We start from the raw sequence: 16,376 nt of genomic DNA on the forward strand, positions 1-16,376 counted from the left end.
GTACCCCTTCCCAGTATCCCCCAGTACCCCCCCCAGTCCCCTCAGCCCCTCCCAGCACCCCCACCCAGTATCCCCCAGTCCCCCTACCCAGTGCCCCCAGCCCCTCCCTGTACCCCTCCCGGTCCCCCACCCCCTCCCAGTACCTCCCAGTACCCCCCAGTGCCCCCAGTACCCCCCCACTCACAGCTCCGCGCACTCCTCTGCGGGGGGGGGGGGCGGGGGCGGGGCGGGGCCTCGGGGCGGATGCGGAAGGTGCCGAGGCGCCTCGCGAGAAGCGCCCCCCCCCCCCCCCCCCCAAAGCACCATAGAGAGGGGCGCGGCGCGGGGCCAGAGCGCCTCCCGGTGGCGGCGGGGCGGGCGCCATGGCGGAGCTGGGCGCCCACCTCACGGCGCCCCCGGCGGATGGCGGCGGGGGGCAGCGGCCGAGCGTCTTCGAGGCGGTGGCCCAGGAGAGCCTGACGGCCGCGCTGCGGCCTGCCCTGCGCCACCTGGCCAAGGTGAGGCCGCTGCGAGCCGGCCCCGAGCCGGGGGGAGGGGGGGAACCCTCCCCTGGGCTGCGCCGGGTGCCCCCGGCACCCATGGGTGCTGCCGCCCACCGAGGGGGGGGGGGGGGGGGGGCTGCAGGTGGGAGCAGCAGGGGTGGAGGGAGAGGTGGTGGGCGCCGAAGGGTGCTGAGGGCAGCGTGGGTGCTTGCCTTGCACAGATATTGAGGCAGGTGCCTCCCTGCCGAGCCTTCCTTCACCAAAATTCACCTTTTTTGCCCCACTCGCGGGGCAGCCTCACAGCCCCGAGGCACCCAGCCCCGACCCAAAGGCGAAGGGAGAGGTGGTGGGCGCCGAAGGGTGCTGAGGGCAGCGTGGGTGCTTGCCTTGCACAGATATTGAGGCTGTGTGCTGCCCTGTGTGCCTCCCTGCCGAGCCTTCCTTCACCAAAATTCACCTTTTTTGCCCCACTCGCGGGGCAGCCTCACAGATTGGAGGCACCCAGCCCCGACCCAAAGCGATGATTTTATAGCGCCCGTAACTCAGCGCGATGCCTCCGGCTCCGTCCCTGCCCCGTGTCTCGCTGCAGGTGCTGGCCGAGTCCAACCCCGGGCGGTTCGGCTGCCTGTGGCGCTGGTTCGACGAGGCGTACGCCGTCCTGGAGCTGCTGCTCCAGCAGCACTACCTGGCCACCTGCAGCGCCTCCTTCTCCGAAAACTTCTACAGCTTGAAGAGGGTCCCGCTGGGAGGCCGCGGACAGCCAGCCCTGGCGGCCGCGGGGCTGCCCAAGAAGCAGCACTGGCAGTCCCTCCTGCTGCTGGTCCTTGTCCCTTACCTGAAGGGGAAGCTGGAGAGGCTGGTGGCCAGCCTCCGGGAGGAGGACGAGTACTCCATCCACCCCCCGTCGTCCTCCTGGAAGCGTTTTTACAAAGCCTTCCTAGCCGCCTACCCCTTTGTACACATGACCTGGGAGGGCTGGTTCCTGATCCAGCAGCTGTGCTACATCCTCGGGAAGGCTCAGCACCACTCGCCCCTGCTGCGGCTAGCTGGCGTCCGCCTGGTGAGGCTGACTGCGGAGGACATCCAGAGCCTGGAGAGGAAGGTGCCGGTACCCGCCTCAGGGCAGGCACACAGGTACGGCGGGACGTGGCGTGGCGGCTGCGCTCTGGAGGGTGCTGTGGGGGTGTCGAGTTAGAGGTGGTTCTGCAAGCGAAACGGTCTTGTTCTGCCGAAACTCTTCAAGGTGAAGTTTACTTCTTGCAAAAGATGCTCCAAAAGGGAACATGGTTAGTGTAAAGGAGGACACAGGTAGCAGAGACTACAGGATTTTGTTGTAATAAAATTGCCTTCTTTTTTTGGCACCTCATCCATTCAGTCCTTACCTGTGTGCTCCTAAAGGAAGCTCGCTGCAACACGTTGCCAACAGGACTGAACCTTGGTACTAGATTTTTCTGAGCAGCAGCAAAGTCATTACCACACTCAGTGTTCTGTAAAATGATGATCCAGGGGTGAAATGATCTGTGGTCCGGGTCCCCTCAATCCAAACTCTCCTGGTTTAGTTGGAACAAGACTTGAAGCTTTCTTCTCATACAGAGGATCTGAACCATCCTAGATGTTTTCATTACAAACAAGGGATACGCTGGTGTCACAGCTTAGCGTTAAGAAGCCGTAGAAAGCAGTGCCCTGCTACTCCCCGAGCCTTTTTGCCAGGGTTTGCAGACGGAGTGATGTGCCTTACTAATGATTTCTCCATATCTTCTGTCCCTGCTACAGCATTAAAACACGAGTGCAGTCAGCGGCGAGGAGAGCGCTGGGTGGCATTGCCTTCTCCCTGTCCAGCGGGCTGGCCGTGTCTGTGTTCTTCCTCCAGTTCCTGGACTGGTGGTACTCCTCGGAAAACCAGGAAACGATCAAATCTCTGACGGCGCTGCCCACTCCGCCGCCCCCCGTGCATCTCGACCACGGGGAGGGCTCGGTCCTTTTACCCAAGCTGAAGACGGTGTGCCCGCTGTGCCGCAAAATCCGAGTCAACGCCACCGCCCTGTCCACGTCGGGCTTCGTGTTCTGCTACCGCTGCGTGTACAGCTACGTGAAGGCTCACCAGCGCTGCCCCGTCACCGGCTACGCCACCGAGCTGCAGCACCTCGTCAAACTGTACTCTCCCGAGAGCTGAACGCCCTGCGCCGTGCTTGCCGAGACATCGCTGAGGACAGTGGCTGGGAAGCAGGGGTGGTGGGTGAACCCCACTGCACCGCTCTCCCACGCCGCCTCCTCAAAGAGGGGGAGAAAATATGAAAAGGGGATCACTCGTTGGGACTGGGACCACTCGTCAGTTACTGTCGTGGGCAAAACTGACTCAGCGTAGGGAGATTAATATTTATTGCCTGCTACTAACAGACAAGAGCAGTGAGGAACTATAAAAGCAAACTAAAAACACCTTTACCCTGTCCACCCTCTTCTTCCTCCTCCCCCCAGGCGGTGCAGGGGAACCACTACAGCTCTAAAGCTCCCCTGAACGTGGCTGCACAGAGCTTTGCTGCCCTCCTAACCTTTGGTAAGGTTCTTGCAGCAGAGTTTTGGAGGGGTTGGACAGCCACTGCCTGTCAGCTGGCACGGAAACGCCTTCGTGCACCAACTGAAGGAGAGGAAGCGCTCATTGAGATAGTAAGAACGCAGGTGGGAAGATCAGAGACCATCGCTGGTAAAAGTCCTGCCTGAGGGCGTGAACTAGCAAATTAGGTAGGGAGAACTGTCTCGGAGAGCTCGTCCTCCCTCAGCTGCCCCCCGGCACTCGCGATGCCTGGGGCAGGCCCTGGCACTACCGCTCGTCCAAGAGACAGGCTCAGACCTCTCCGCTGATCGCGCTATTCTTAGGAGTCACCCTGCGTTTTCAGGCTACTCACCTTTGAATTAATGAGAACATCCCACCCTTAATTCCTACCAACAGTGCTAAATTAAGACTTTTGACTCTTTAAAGGAACAGGGGTTGATACGTACAAGCAGGGGTGCAAGAGGGAGGGTACGTGTTCTCCAAAGGGAGAAAAACGACAAACCAGATTAAAGCAGCACTGTGCCAACTGATGAACTGTTAAACGTGTCTTTGAATCTGTTGGTGCCTGCTTTTATAAAGCAAGATTCTTTCCTGTCTGAGAATCCAAGAGTATTTATTTATTTTCTGATGACTGGGAAAAGCTTGCTAGTGGTTCTGTTTGCATAATGGAGGCTGAAGCTGCTTCCACCTTTGCAGATGATGACCATGGATACAAGATTAGTATTTTGCAGGCTGGGAACCTTTAACGTCTGTGTTTGAATTAAGGATTATGTTGCGATTATTCCAGTCTCAACCATGTAGCACATTCATATCGCACTGAAGCGCCTTTCATTGAACAGAACAAAAAAGCAAACGTGATGTTACGGCTGGTTCTGGCTTGACACATGATTTTTCAAGATGGAAGGCTGCTTTTTTCCAGACTTGGCTTTAGGGAGCAGCAGTTAGCTACTCCAGACATCGGTCTCCTCGCTTACAGAACACGAAGCAAAGTTTGCTGCACAGAGTACATGGTCTTCCCAGATTAAGAGATAAGCTCTAACATTTCATCCACTGAACCAGTGATCTAATTTTTCCCCATTTTAGCTGCACTTCAGAAGATAAAAATCTATAATATCCTCCCTCACCTGTAAGCAAGACAGCAGGGTTATTGAACAGCCTTAAAAAAAATAGTAATTTTCATCCACCCAGAGATGCTCTGGAAAACACTGTAACAAATGAGATGGGTCCCCTACGCTTGTCATTTCACCTCTTTACAACTTCCAGACCCTTCCACCTTTGCCACTGTGGGTCGATAATAAAAACTGTCACCTTTCTCCAGCAGTTACAGGATCCACAGACACCCCTCTTCTCTTAGAAGACCATTAACAGCATACACATCTTTTTGGAAAAAGAAACCACATCAAGGTGCAAGATTTCCTGCAATTTCATATCACTTTTAATACAGCTGGGCATTAATTCACATCACCCGCTACCTCAGTTTTGCTTCATGTGCAGAGATCTCCTGTGTACAGCCCGTACCAAGAGGCTGCATTGCTGCTGCACAGTCTTACCCTGCCTGATCAGATGTGGCCTGGCTGTCCCACTGACGCTGGTGCTCGTTTAAATAATGGCTGCCGGATTTGACTGAAAATTCAGTTTCAGGACAGGTTTACTTTCCTTTGATCCTTCCTATCCTTTCCAATTTACCTGTCTGTTGCTCAGTGAGAAGCTGAGCAGAGGCTTGGGACAAAATACCGACTGGTGCAGACTCACCCACCAGCGCAGCAGAACTCTTGGCAAAGTTCTGCGCCATCCTGCCCTGTAAAGGAGGATTCGCTAACTGAACAGCGCAGACACTTCTCCAGGGCCTCTGTCCCTCCTTCTCCCAGGGCTAATACCTGTTCCCCTCTCTAGATCACCCCTGGATGTCCTCCTGTCAGCTCTTGGCAGCCTTCCACTCCACCTCCCCCATACCATGCTGCACAACGCCGTCCCTGCCAAACTGAGATCTGGCCAACTCCACAGCAGCTCCAAGACCTGCACAGAACCACCCACGTCTGAGCCTCACAGTTCTGAACTGCTGTAATTACTCTTTTGAATGTTAAATTGCTCTTTAATGCCTATCTGACTAGCAGGCATTAAGCCCACGATGGTGCCAGGCTCAGCAGTTACCTGGCAGATTTTTAGTGCTCCTGCAGATGGCTGCAGAATACCAGCTTGAATTTGACTGCTTCTTCTAACTGGCCTGTCTTCAGTAGTCAACTAAGTATCAGTTTATCAGGTTTGCTGCTGTACAACAAAGCTCTGAAACTGATTCAGGTTACAGAATCATTCCCTTGTATCTGCTTTTTAACTGCGTTATCAATGCAATGATGGTCTAAAGATCGACGAGAAAAAGATTTGTAAAGGACCACCAGCTTTATTAAACCAACCTTTGGGTTTACGTATTAATTGTGAGTTCCGTGGTCATGAACAAAGCATCCTCGATCCATGATGCTGTTCCTTAATACAATTAAATCAACATTAACAATAGCCCTGGAGTTGCCCAATACATCATGGTCAGACCTTGACTTGGCAAATCTTTTCAAGAACATCTACCACATTCACATCTCACCTAGACACTTCAAAACGGGTGCATTAGCAACTGAGTTGGCTTCCCCACTTCCTCAACAGAAAGCACTTGGCTTCTCACTGTAACTCTACTCCTGGGTACATACCCCCACAGACGCTTCCTTCTCCACAGGCAGAGAGAAATGAATGTAAAGTTGTCACCAAAACCTGGAAGAGAATAAAAAACTGCATTAGAGTAGCTCCATATCTGTGCTTGCTTGATTAGCCCTGTCTTTCTTCCTGCACTTCATCCCTGCGCGGTCCCACGGGTTTGGATTAGCCCAGCCCTCAATAACTTCTAACTATTGAGTCAGATGTCGGTGTAAAGTTGCCATATTTCAAAAAACAACAGAATCTAAAAACCCCTCTGCATCTGCCCATGCAATCTGGGTGTTGCTGTTCCTGGTGACCTTTTCAGGTACCTGTTAGAGGGTCTCGTGACATCAAGGAGGCCTTGGCCAGCCTGGTCTAGAGGGTGGCATCCCTGCCTATGGCAGGGGGGCTGCAGTTAGATGATCCTTAAAGTCCTTTCCAAACCAAGCCACTCTATAATCAAAGGAGTCATTTGAAAGTAAAGCATAGACTAAAGATATTTGAATGGTCCATCAAGGCAAGATCAAAATTCAGTTTAACTCATTACACTGTCTGCATGTTTTCTGCAGCAAAACTGTTCCTGGGCTTTCTGATTAGAGGCATACACCGCTTCTTACAGCTGGAGAATCTGCTCTGCTTCACAGCACTTAGTTTTAAAAACCGTGAAAGCTTAGTCACGTTATTCTGTTTCTAATGTAGAACTAAAGATTCGTGTCTGTAACACAGCTTAAGGAAAAGAAACGTCTTGCATACACTAGACAAATCATTATGAAACAGCCACAAATTATGCTGAGCTCCTCAGCTCTGGGATCCCTGCCTAGCCCCTTCTTCTGAGGGTGTAAAGGAAGACGTGTTCCCTGGATCCTTCTCTCAGAAAATGCATGTGCATCACATGCAACAAAAACCATCTCCAGTGAAGAGTCCTGGGGAATGCCTCATTATGCCTTTTTTCCCCAACATTTGTATTTTAATATCCTCAACCCTACCAGAAAAGGAGCTACGTGACCCCCCTGCCAGATCCTCCCCGTCCCACATCCAACAGGCGGCATGAGAGAGCAGAGCCAGGCCCAACATCACAACTCACTTCTAAAAATACTGCTGCTCGCTGGCAGCCACTAGATAACAGAGCTGAACCAACTGCTAATGAGTTCTTCACAGGATAACCTGTCAAGCTCTATTTTACAGTCTGTAATGCATTTGCAAATGGAGAAAACACAGAAGCAGAGTATCTGGAGGTTCGTAAGCCGTGGCACACATGGCAGAAACAGCAAGAAACCCCTCTCCCTGCAAGCTCTGCGCTAAATCTGGTGTTACAGTAGGATACAGAAATCCAAACAAGTATTTGCTGTGCTCGCTTTTCAAATCAACACTTTGTTTTTCTACTGCTAAACACAATTGCTAAAACATCGTCATATTTTTCCACTATTTTTTTAGGGTGCTTCAAAACATTTCAGGCAGCAGCAAAATTGTTTGCTCCAGATGAGCTTAGCCTAAACAAGCTCAGAGAGAAGATTACGTGATCATGCCCTGGTCAGAGCAAAGACGCAAAGCCTTGGCAATACCAGTTCAGAGAATACTTCGCTCATCATTGCTTCGGGCAAATCTATTTCCATTCAGTAGGGAGCTCGCTCCCAGGCCAGGAACTAGAACGGGGAAGTTCCAGTTCCAGGTGTGGGGATTTATGTATTTTTTTCCTGGAGAGAACAAAGAAACAGCAACACACGCACAACTTCTGGATTTATTATTTTCAGGAACACATGGCTTTCTGCAGGGCACAGTTTCTGATAAATTACCGGTGTCCCTGGGAGGTGAGACAGGAGCGGCTGTTACACGACCGACAAACCGAGCCCCTGCTTGGTACTTCTGCCTTCCGCATCCAACTCCACGGCACGGCAGCACCGGGGAGATGGTGCTTAGTGCCACCAGCACAGCTCTACGCCCCTCTCCACACACAGCCTGTGTGTTCAGCTGCGTGTGTGACGAAGCCACGTTGTTAACACCATTTCTCCTTCCCAAAGAGTTAGCTGGCCCAGCAGAAGCCCTTTCTCCCCCTGACACACCTGTACATTTCTTTTTACATCCACCCCACAAGTCAATAGGGTGAGCATTAACCGAAACTCTTATCTGCCAGCATGCAGATAACAGCCCCGGTTTGTGTTTTATACTCATCCATGGCCGCAGAGCATTTTTCTCCTCACCAACCCTTCCAGTCAGGGACAGCACGGGGCTGCAGCACCCTCAGCAGCCAGGGAAGGGAGGAGGAGGGGAGCTGTGTGGAACCGAGCAGGAGCCCGGGCGCACAGGCCAGCAGCTGAGACCCCAGGGAGGCCGAGGGGAGCCAGGAGCGAGCAAAACGGCGAGGAAAAGCCCCGCGATGCCTCCGGCGCTGCGGCTCCCCGAGCCCTCTCCGAACGGAGCTCCCCCACGCCTCCGCCCTGCGCTCCCCGCTGCCAGCCGGGCGCCGTCCCCTTCCCTCCGACCTTGTCCCACGCTTCCACCGCCCCTCCCGGCCTCGCCATCGCCTCCGGACCCCGCACCAGCCCCGCTCCCGGCCCCTCCGCCCGCCCGCAGCGCCCCGCTCCCCTCAGGGCCCCGCTCCCCTCAGCTCCCGCCCCGCTCCCCTCAGGGCCCCGCTCCCCTCAGGGCCCCGCTCACCCAGGCACGACCGCGCCCAGGCGGAGCTCCCCGCCTCGTCCCGCCCCCGCTGCGACCAACAGCCAATGGAAACACGGGATTCTACCGACGGACGCGGGAGGCCGCCAATAGAAAATGAGCGGGGGGAGCTCGGGGTGGAGGGAGCGTTTCCCGCCTTGAGGGGGCTGAGGTGATGGCGGAGGAGGGAGGCGGCTGTGGCTGTGGCTGGCAGCGGGCTCTGCTGGGAGCCGTTCGCCTTCGTATAATCGTTTAGACTGGCCATTCAAGATCATCTGGTCCAACCATTACCCTACTACCAATGTCACCCACTAAACCATGTCCCTAAGCACCACATCCAACCTTTGCTTAAACACCACCAGGGACAGTGATGCCACCACCTCCCTGGGCAACCCGTTCCAACGCCTGACTGCTCTTTCTGAGAAGAAATTTCACAAATTTTCCTAATTTCCAACCTCTCCCTCCTGCCTCCTCAGCCACATGGTGATAAAGTCACTGCCCCTAATCCTTTCCAGCCCTGAAGGCTCTCTTCTAAGGGCCGCAACTGCTCCACCAGAAGAGGAGACGATAGGCTTGGGGATCACTGGGAAAAACATTTAGGGAGAAGAAAGGGGAGAAACAACCACGAATGGTACAAGAAATAAAAACATTCCACCAACTGAACAAAAGGTGATTTGAAAAGAATAGTCCTATCATGGATTACTAGAGGAGTTGCTTGTATGGTTAAGGCCAGGTGGGCGATAGCATTTGTTGCAAGGCTCTCAGTCAGTCTGGGGGTCAGTCAGTCGGTCTGTCCCTCTGGTGAGCAGCAATTTGCCAGAAATTCCTGCCAAGCAGCCTGCACGTTAGTGTTTCACACGGAGAGGAGGGTTCTAGCCTTGCTCTGGGCTTTTCCATGCTGGATCAAGAGGAGGATCTGGCCAGAGGGGTAAGTACAGTTCTGTGGTGTAGAAAGGAGGCACAAAGAGAAATTCAGAAGTTAAAAATGCATATTTGTTATTTATTTATTTATTTATTATTATTTTTATTTTATTTTTTTAGCCTGCCCACGCATCTGTCGGTTTCATTCTGACACTGTGCCCACATAGAAAAATACACCTGCAAGGAAGGTAAGGAAGTCACCAGTAACTGGCAGCGGGTTCCATTAAAAAAATTAACCAGGAAAATTCGTACTTTGCAATGAATGAACAGAAGCCTGGGGCACCGGAATGCAGCCCGTTCTGTTAGCAACTGCCTCCCCCTCCTCTGGGCATTTCCCCGAGGCAGTGGGGAGGGGGAAAAATAGAGAAGGGAGAAGAGAAGACAAGTGGCAGAGCAATGAAGGGCAGCTGATATATTGCTCCCAAATTTTCCTTCTAGAAGTGGCCATTTTATGGCTCTCAGAAACTCTTCTGCTGCAGGCAGGCTCCCGTTCCCAAAAGCTAGCAGCAATTTTAGCACAGCGACTTTCATTTTCGCTTCACGGCACAGCAGCGTCAGCTTTTGTGGAACAGAAAGGAATCGCTGTACATCCCGGATCCAGTGTCTCTTTTACCCTGTGTGGAAGCAAAAGGTAAAAAGCATTTTTAACCTGTAAATGAAGCTGTATGTCTGCTCACAGTCAGAATGTTTCTATTTTCCTTTCTATCCTGGAAGTAAGTTTCTGCACAGCCTTGCACTAACTTGCTCTTTTTTTCACATTACTTCATCTCCTCTCTTCCTGTCTCAAAAAATCCACAGCTTTGTTGAGCAAATCAGGGCACACGCATCCACTGCTGCATGAGCCTTCTCAAGGCTTTGTAATCAAGGCTATTACCTTCCTTGCTTTCAGTCTTCTCACTATTGCCCCAATCTCAGTGTCTTTGCTGACATTTCAACCCGAGGAGGGAGGTATCACTGAGGATGCTCCAAAGTGGCCCCCTGCCTGGCTCTTTCACAGAGACAAGTTCTGAAAACAAATTAACCTATACCAATTTTCAGCTTCTGCTGAAAATTGTATATGGGCATGATTTCAGTATAAAATTATTGGCTTTACCATGCTCCGTCAGTACAAAGAGGTAAAATAATTGAATCTCCTACTGAAAATACTGTGACTGTAGATAAGCAGATCATATTTTCTGCATGGGGCTTTCTAGCTTGCTATCCTGCTTCCCAGCTTCCAGAACTATAGCTATCTGATTTTGCAGCTCTGAGGTTTAACGAAAGGTCAGCCTTTCAGGCCGAGCAAACAATGCCATATGTAAATGCTGTAGGTTGGGGGATTTCTTCTAAGCTATTTTTTTTTTAATTATTATTATTTTTTCCTTTGCTGTGGTAGGCTGTGGCCATTGGAAAAGTGGCAGAGGGCGGGAACTGGCTCTGGAGGACGAGACTCCCGCCAAAACCCTCTTACGAACTTTGGACAGAACTAGAAAGTTCCAGTGAAGTCTGTGGACGCTGTGCGTGTCTGATCACAGGTAACACAAAGGAAAAGAAACCAAAACCAGCAGAGAAGAACTGCAACCAGCAAAAAAGTAAGTTTAATTTCTCTGAGATTTTAATGGAGTGGGCAGATTGAGGAGGAGAAAAGAGATGAGATATCCTGTATGCTTTGTCCTCTGCTTCTGCCATGCAGAACTTATTTATGGATTTAAAATTGATATTTGAGATTCATTGATTTAGCCCAGAACTAAGAAAATGAGGTGTGGTGAGTCCTTTTCTCTGTTAAACTGGTGATAATCTGAGATCCCACCGGTCAGCCAGGTTGTCCTGCTGCAGGAAGCTGGAAGGAAACTCTTGAAAATGTCTAGGAAAATTCCTTTAACTGGGATCAAAAATTAGCTCATGCAAAGGTCCTCGCTGTTCAGTTGTGTTGGGTTACTGAGGGATGCTGCTACTCTGGCTCTATCAGGAGGTGGCATGGGGAAAACACAAGGACTTCCCAAAAGCAAAGCTTCAGGTACGTTTGGGGCTGGAACAAATTACTACAATTTATTCTTCATCTCTTATCTCTGTGATTGTGTGTTTATTGTTCAAAGGATAGCCTCTGTTTAGCTAATGTTTTTTTGGAACTCTTTGGAAGATTGATGTTTCAACATAAATGGTAAGCAATTTTTGCACAATTGTTTCAGGTCCAGAATGGCTCTTGAGGACCATCAACAGCTGCAGCAGGTCTGGGTTGATTCAGCAACAAAGTATCCTGAAGTAGTTTTGAACGTAGGAAAAATATGTTTTGGTGAAAAAGCAAGAAAAAAGATGCCAAAAAATTCAAAACAAGATCAAAAATACACCCTTGCCTCGGCAGTGTGTGCCTTGCTAAACTCTGGAGGAGGTGTGATAAAAGCAGAGATTGAAAATGAAGACTACAGCTTACAGAGAGATGAGATCGGACTAGATTTGCATGAAACTTTTCGATCACTTCTTTTGTCTGCAGACTTGACAAAATACCTGGACTTCAAACAGCAAGATAATTACCTTTTGATTTTTGTTAAAACATGGAGCAGGGGAAAAGCATCCCTAAAAAGAAAGCCACGTATCTGTACCCTGAGCACTGGGTTGTATGCAAAATGTGGTGCTTCTCTTTCCCACATGACCCTTACTGAAGCTGTTATGTTCCTTGAAGAAAAGCAAGATGAAGCCAGGAGAGAGCTTAGCCCAGGAACACCTGCCAAGAAAAGGAAGACAAGGGATGTTGAAGAAGACATGGGTATTGTAAATGACACTGTTGCTGAGTTGTTTAATAGGGACCAACTGCGATACAGAGAGACACTGAATTTCACAGAGTCAGCAGATGTGGAATTTAAGCACTATTCTACTGACAACTTTTTTGATCGCGTTAAAGAAATATTGCCTCAGTATATCTCTGGATTTGCAAATACACGTGGCGGGTATTTATGGATCGGTGTAGATGATGCCAGGAGAGTACAGGGATTCAGATGTGATGATGAGGGCCTTGAAAAATTAAGCGACCGAATCAAATCCATTCAGTACAAATTAAAGGTCTTCCATTTCTGTAAAAGAAGATATGAACACAGCATAAAATACGAACACAAAATCTTCAAAGTATACGATGAGGCTGGAGAGCACTGTGGCTATGTCTGCGCTGTGAAGATCGAGCCGTTTACTTGTGCCGTGTTTACAAAAGATCCAGAGTCGTGGCGAGTGGAAGGTCCCGCTATCAGGAAGCTGAGAGCAAATGAATGGGCCGCGTGGATGATCTCTGCTGATCCAGGTCCAAAAGACCCAGGATAATCCCCTTCTGTTCTCCATATTCCCCTTTATTTTCTTAATTTTTATTTCTCTTTTCCAGATCTTTCAGAGTTGTCTGAGACCTTTACATTAGCACTCAGTCTGTCAGAGGGGCCACCCCTTGCCAAGCCAGTTTATTCGCACCAGGGCCTTGACAATGTTGATGATCTTTGTAAGCAACTGTTTCCAGGTAGGTATACACGTTGCTTTCACTGTCTGATAGGTCTACATGATGAATCTCAAGGCCGTGGTCGAGGTCAAAGATGAGTTTGAAAACATTCTTTAAACAGGTGAAAAATCTGGAAATATTTTGCAGATCTGACAGCAGCGTAGCATTCAAATGTCTGGTGAGCCCTTCCCCAAGTACTGATATTCTGCAGGATGTTGCCGTGTATACATGACAGAGCTCAGCTAGCTGAACTTCTCTGGGGACTGTACACAGCCATGCCAATGTCTTTTCACAATCCAGTGAAAATGGGAAAGATGGGAGGAGAAGTTTATGTGGAATCAGCCTAGAATAGGAAAGGTGACTGGGGCTGGGAACAGAGCGGAGCGTCTGCTCCCAGTTACAGTCCAGTGTTTCTGTGGCATTGCAAGATCAGACAGGTGTCCAGAGGCTTTTTTACTGATTTCTTTGTTAATCTTCGTTTCTCTGTCTGCTAGGCCAATATACTGAGAAAGGCTGGCATAAGCTGGCCGTGTGCTAGTGTTTGTAGCAAAGGGACTGATTTCTGGCTAGGAAAAAGGATTGAGTTCCCTGAGGATGCAGTCTTTGCAAAAGAAACTAGGGGTGAGGAAAATTTTGAAGAAGCAGAAAAGGGCTTTCGGGCAGCAAGGGTCTGAATTTGTAACCTTTCACCACTATTAATTCCCACAGCATCATTTTGGAGGGCTGGATTTGCATACTTTATACTAACACCGACTATTTCTTTTGCTCTGTATTGATAGTAGAATCCTACAGCATAAAATATACTCCAGAAAAACTCACTGAAGACCTTGTTCAAGAGCATCCAGAGTTGAAGATTTTAATGGAAGAACAATTGAGGCAGGTATCTGAGGGAATTGTGATATCTTCCAGAAGCTGGGCTGTTGATGTTGGCTTGCCAGAAAACCGAGACGTAATTTGTGACGTTCTTGTACTAGCCAAGGATTGGCCACCTATCCTCTACACAGTCTGTAAGCATCGTATCTCTAAGGATTTATTTGAATACTCAAAATGCACAGCCAGGAAGCTGAAGGAGAAATTAGTCAACACTGGAGGCTATATTCACAAACTGTGTATAATACCAAAGCTACTGATTTTGCCTCCCAGATTTAACCATGGAGAAGAATGGGATCTGAACATTCAAGAAATGTATCCCCAAAACTACAGCCTAATCAACAGAATAAACTTCAAAGACCTCTTGCGTTCTCTCACCATAGCTTTGTTGACTTTCAAATCCTTTTTAAGTGATCGTGTTGGTTCTGAGTTTTTGAACCTCCTGACCATGAAACAATACCAGCTGTTGTCAGAAAACCTCCACAAAACTAAGAAACTGTTTGTTTATGGTCTACCAGGAACAGGAAAAACTATCCTGGCGCTGAACATCATAGAGAAAATAAGAAATATGTTTCAGTGCAAACAAGAGGAGGTTCTTTACATATGTGAGAACCAGCCTCTGAGAGATTTTGTGAGGTAAGTCTTTCCTCCAATTATTCATTTCAACATGTTATTATTTGACCTTCATTTTTTAAATAGCTGGGTACTGATCAGCATATTTGGTATGGTGGGTGTCCACCACCACTGTAGTGTTTGAAGTGTGTATTTGGGATGCATTTTGAGTAAGGCTTGATTTTTTTTTTCTTGACGTCCTGAGCATCTAGTAATAAATATGATTTAAATATCATTGGCATTCACTTTGTTCTGGTCAAGTAACTAGTAGTTTACAACACACAAAGATTTTTTTTAATCTGCTTGTATTTCTTCTGTAGACAGAAAAATATTTGCCAAGCTATGACAAGAGTAGCCTTTTTGAGCAAAAGCTTTAATGATGTGAAGCACATAATAATTGACGAAGCACAGAATTTCCAAGATGGGGAAGGTGACTGGTATCAAAAGGCCTTGGACCTGACTTCGTCACCACATCTCCCCGAGCCTGGCTTTCTCTGGATTTTCTTGGACTACTTGCAGACAAGTCACTGCTTCTCAACTGGTCTTCCAGAACCAAGATGGCACGATCCTGTTGAGTCACTAACCAAAGTGGTTCGTAACGCTAACAGCATCTTTTGCTATCTAAAAAACATAATGGAAAAGATTGTAAAGTACCCTACTGTAAGTATTCCAAAAGAACATTTACAGAAGTTGTTGTGTACAGCCACATGTGCTTCCGCTGTGCCTGGCTCTTTTGAAATAGTAAAGAAAACAGACAAAAATGAAATAGCAAAGTATGTGGCAGAGCATTGCCGCATGTACCTCAAAAGCGGTTACTCTGAGAAAGATATCGCTATTCTGTGCTACAGAGATGAAGAAGTAAAAGCATACCATGAAATACTGACATCAAAAATGAGGAAGTTAAATATATTACTAGGAAAACTGGGCAGAGGACTAGAGAGGCACATGATTCTCGACAGCTTCCGTCGCTTCTCTGGTTTAGAAAGAACTATTGTGTTTGGTATTCTTCCTAATCCCCTTCCATCTCAGGATGTAATTTTTAACAATGTATTAGTATGTGTAGCATCCAGAGCTAATTTAAATCTACACATGTTACGTGAGTACTGGGGATATGAAAACGAATCACTCCTGTACCTGTAGTACTGCTCAGAACAGTACCAAACAGCACAGGCGTCCAGTGTTAGAAGCCATTTTAAAAAAGACCTTTCATTCAGATAGCCAGAAAAGTAAAATTGAGGCCTTCTGTCCATGGTTTGACTAGCATACAAATAAATAGCTTTTACAAGAGCAGCTTCCCACTCAACTTCAGCAAGTCAGTATGGGTTAGAACCACCCAGTTATGCCAAAGTAGTTTTACTGGGATAAGAAAAGTTTTGCCTAACTGCATTTATGTACCAATAGCATTTTTGTCTTGGTTTCAGACATGCTGGTTACGTAAAACTCTGTACGGAGTTAGATGCAAAGTATTTGCAAAAGACAGATCCCGAATTCCTAAAACTGAGCATCTAAAACTGAAGGCTAGTTGAAAGCAACCCATGAACCTTCATATTGTTTTCCACCACAGAATGACCTATGGTTCATCTGGTTTGGGAAAACAGTCTGATGACCCGGATAACATAAAGCACCAACAACTTTATTGGGTGTGTGCAATAACAAGACATTGTACACAGCTGGAATCCATCCTTCAAGTAAATTTGCTTCTAAACTGTCAAACCTATTAGCTTAAACGTTCTTGCTTCTTTAACTTCTGGAAGGTAGAGGCACCTTCCACTTTTTTCTTTAGTCAGCAACTAGGAAAGACTACCTGTGTGGTTTCTTTCATGATCCCCGCACCTCAATCACTTAATCATGCCATGGCTATCAGACAAGAATCACTGACAATTATTATGATCAGAACTAGCTGAATGTACTTCGCTTTCAGATCATTGCTGATTGTAGTTACTGTATACTCAGATCTCTGTTCCCCCTCTGCTGATTAAAGCAAGGGTCTGCGATCAGTGTGCATAGCATGCGTAAAGAATCTGTGCTTGATTGTAAACTTCTATAAAGTAAAAATGTAATGTGATCACCACCTGGTGGGTTTCCTTCTCATTCTTCTTTCCTAAGTGAGATATTTTCAAAATTCCCTGTTGAGCCCACTGTGTGCCCTGGT

The 16,376-nt window shown here is 48.4% G+C and overlaps 3 protein-coding genes and 1 non-coding gene across 9 annotated transcripts in view; 2 read left to right on the forward strand and 2 right to left on the reverse strand.

Annotated features, from left to right (window-relative positions):
* The window catches only part of AP2B1 (adaptor related protein complex 2 subunit beta 1), an 80,901-nt gene extending 75,108 nt beyond the window's left edge, over nt 1-5,793 (reverse strand). For 3 of the 4 annotated variants that reach the window (XM_066979702.1, XM_066979701.1, XM_066979703.1), the window contains exon 1: nt 185-237. The gene's annotated coding sequence lies outside the window, so the exon portion shown is untranslated. Of the gene's footprint in view, nt 1-184; nt 238-5,729 lie in introns of those variants that run through there. The other variant, XM_048067998.2, reaches the window with a different exon arrangement.
* Nucleotides 297-3,635, forward strand: PEX12 (peroxisomal biogenesis factor 12). Its single transcript, XM_048068002.2, has 3 exons — nt 297-497; nt 1,072-1,616; nt 2,256-3,635. The coding sequence occupies exons 1-3, from the start codon at nt 363-365 to the stop codon at nt 2,653-2,655; spliced, it is 1,080 nt and encodes a 359-aa protein (XP_047923959.1). The 5' UTR covers nt 297-362; the 3' UTR covers nt 2,656-3,635.
* Nucleotides 5,794-7,211: 1,418 nt separating the features above from the next.
* LOC125183272 (Z30 small nucleolar RNA) lies at nt 7,212-7,309 on the reverse strand. The gene has a single exon (XR_007165015.1). It is a non-coding gene; the product is annotated as a Z30 small nucleolar RNA (small nucleolar RNA).
* A 1,514-nt stretch (nt 7,310-8,823) lies between these two features.
* Nucleotides 8,824-16,295, forward strand: LOC106041493 (schlafen family member 13-like). Of its 3 annotated transcripts, XM_066979706.1 has the most exons (8): nt 8,824-9,295; nt 9,409-9,476; nt 9,727-9,919; nt 10,664-10,859; nt 11,457-12,556; nt 12,635-12,763; nt 13,522-14,248; nt 14,545-16,295. In XM_066979706.1, exons 5-8 carry the CDS (start codon nt 11,464-11,466, stop codon nt 15,362-15,364), a joined length of 2,769 nt encoding a protein of 922 aa, XP_066835807.1. In that variant the 5' UTR covers nt 8,824-9,295; nt 9,409-9,476; nt 9,727-9,919; nt 10,664-10,859; nt 11,457-11,463; the 3' UTR covers nt 15,365-16,295. The 3 variants fall into 3 exon arrangements, with proteins under 3 accessions (XP_066835807.1, XP_066835806.1, XP_066835808.1); XM_066979705.1 differs by having other exon boundaries at nt 9,409-9,919; XM_066979707.1 differs by having other exon boundaries at nt 9,409-9,919; nt 13,525-14,248.
* Nucleotides 16,296-16,376: the final 81 nt, after the last annotated feature.

The sequence above is a fragment of the Anser cygnoides genome, chromosome 18 (genome assembly GCF_040182565.1).
Source record: "Anser cygnoides isolate HZ-2024a breed goose chromosome 18, Taihu_goose_T2T_genome, whole genome shotgun sequence".
NCBI lineage: Eukaryota > Metazoa > Chordata > Aves > Anseriformes > Anatidae > Anser > Anser cygnoides.

What these genes read in the sequence shown, in the direction of transcription:
- LOC106041493 (XM_066979705.1), top strand. Translation starts at nt 11,464, where the DNA reads ATGGCTCTTGAGGACCATCAACAGCTGCAGCAGGTCTGGGTTGATTCA. An exon ending in GATGATCTCTGCTGATCCAG is followed by an intron (nt 12,557 to 12,634) that starts GTCCAAAAGACC and finishes TCTCTTTTCCAG; the next exon opens with ATCTTTCAGAGTTGTCTGAG. An exon ending in TTGTAAGCAACTGTTTCCAG is followed by an intron (nt 12,764 to 13,521) that starts GTAGGTATACAC and finishes CTGTATTGATAG; the next exon opens with TAGAATCCTACAGCATAAAA.
- PEX12 (XM_048068002.2), top strand. Translation starts at nt 363, where the DNA reads ATGGCGGAGCTGGGCGCCCACCTCACGGCGCCCCCGGCGGATGGCGGC. An exon ending in CCCTGCGCCACCTGGCCAAG is followed by an intron (nt 498 to 1,071) that starts GTGAGGCCGCTG and finishes GTCTCGCTGCAG; the next exon opens with GTGCTGGCCGAGTCCAACCC. An exon ending in GCCTCAGGGCAGGCACACAG is followed by an intron (nt 1,617 to 2,255) that starts GTACGGCGGGAC and finishes TCCCTGCTACAG; the next exon opens with CATTAAAACACGAGTGCAGT.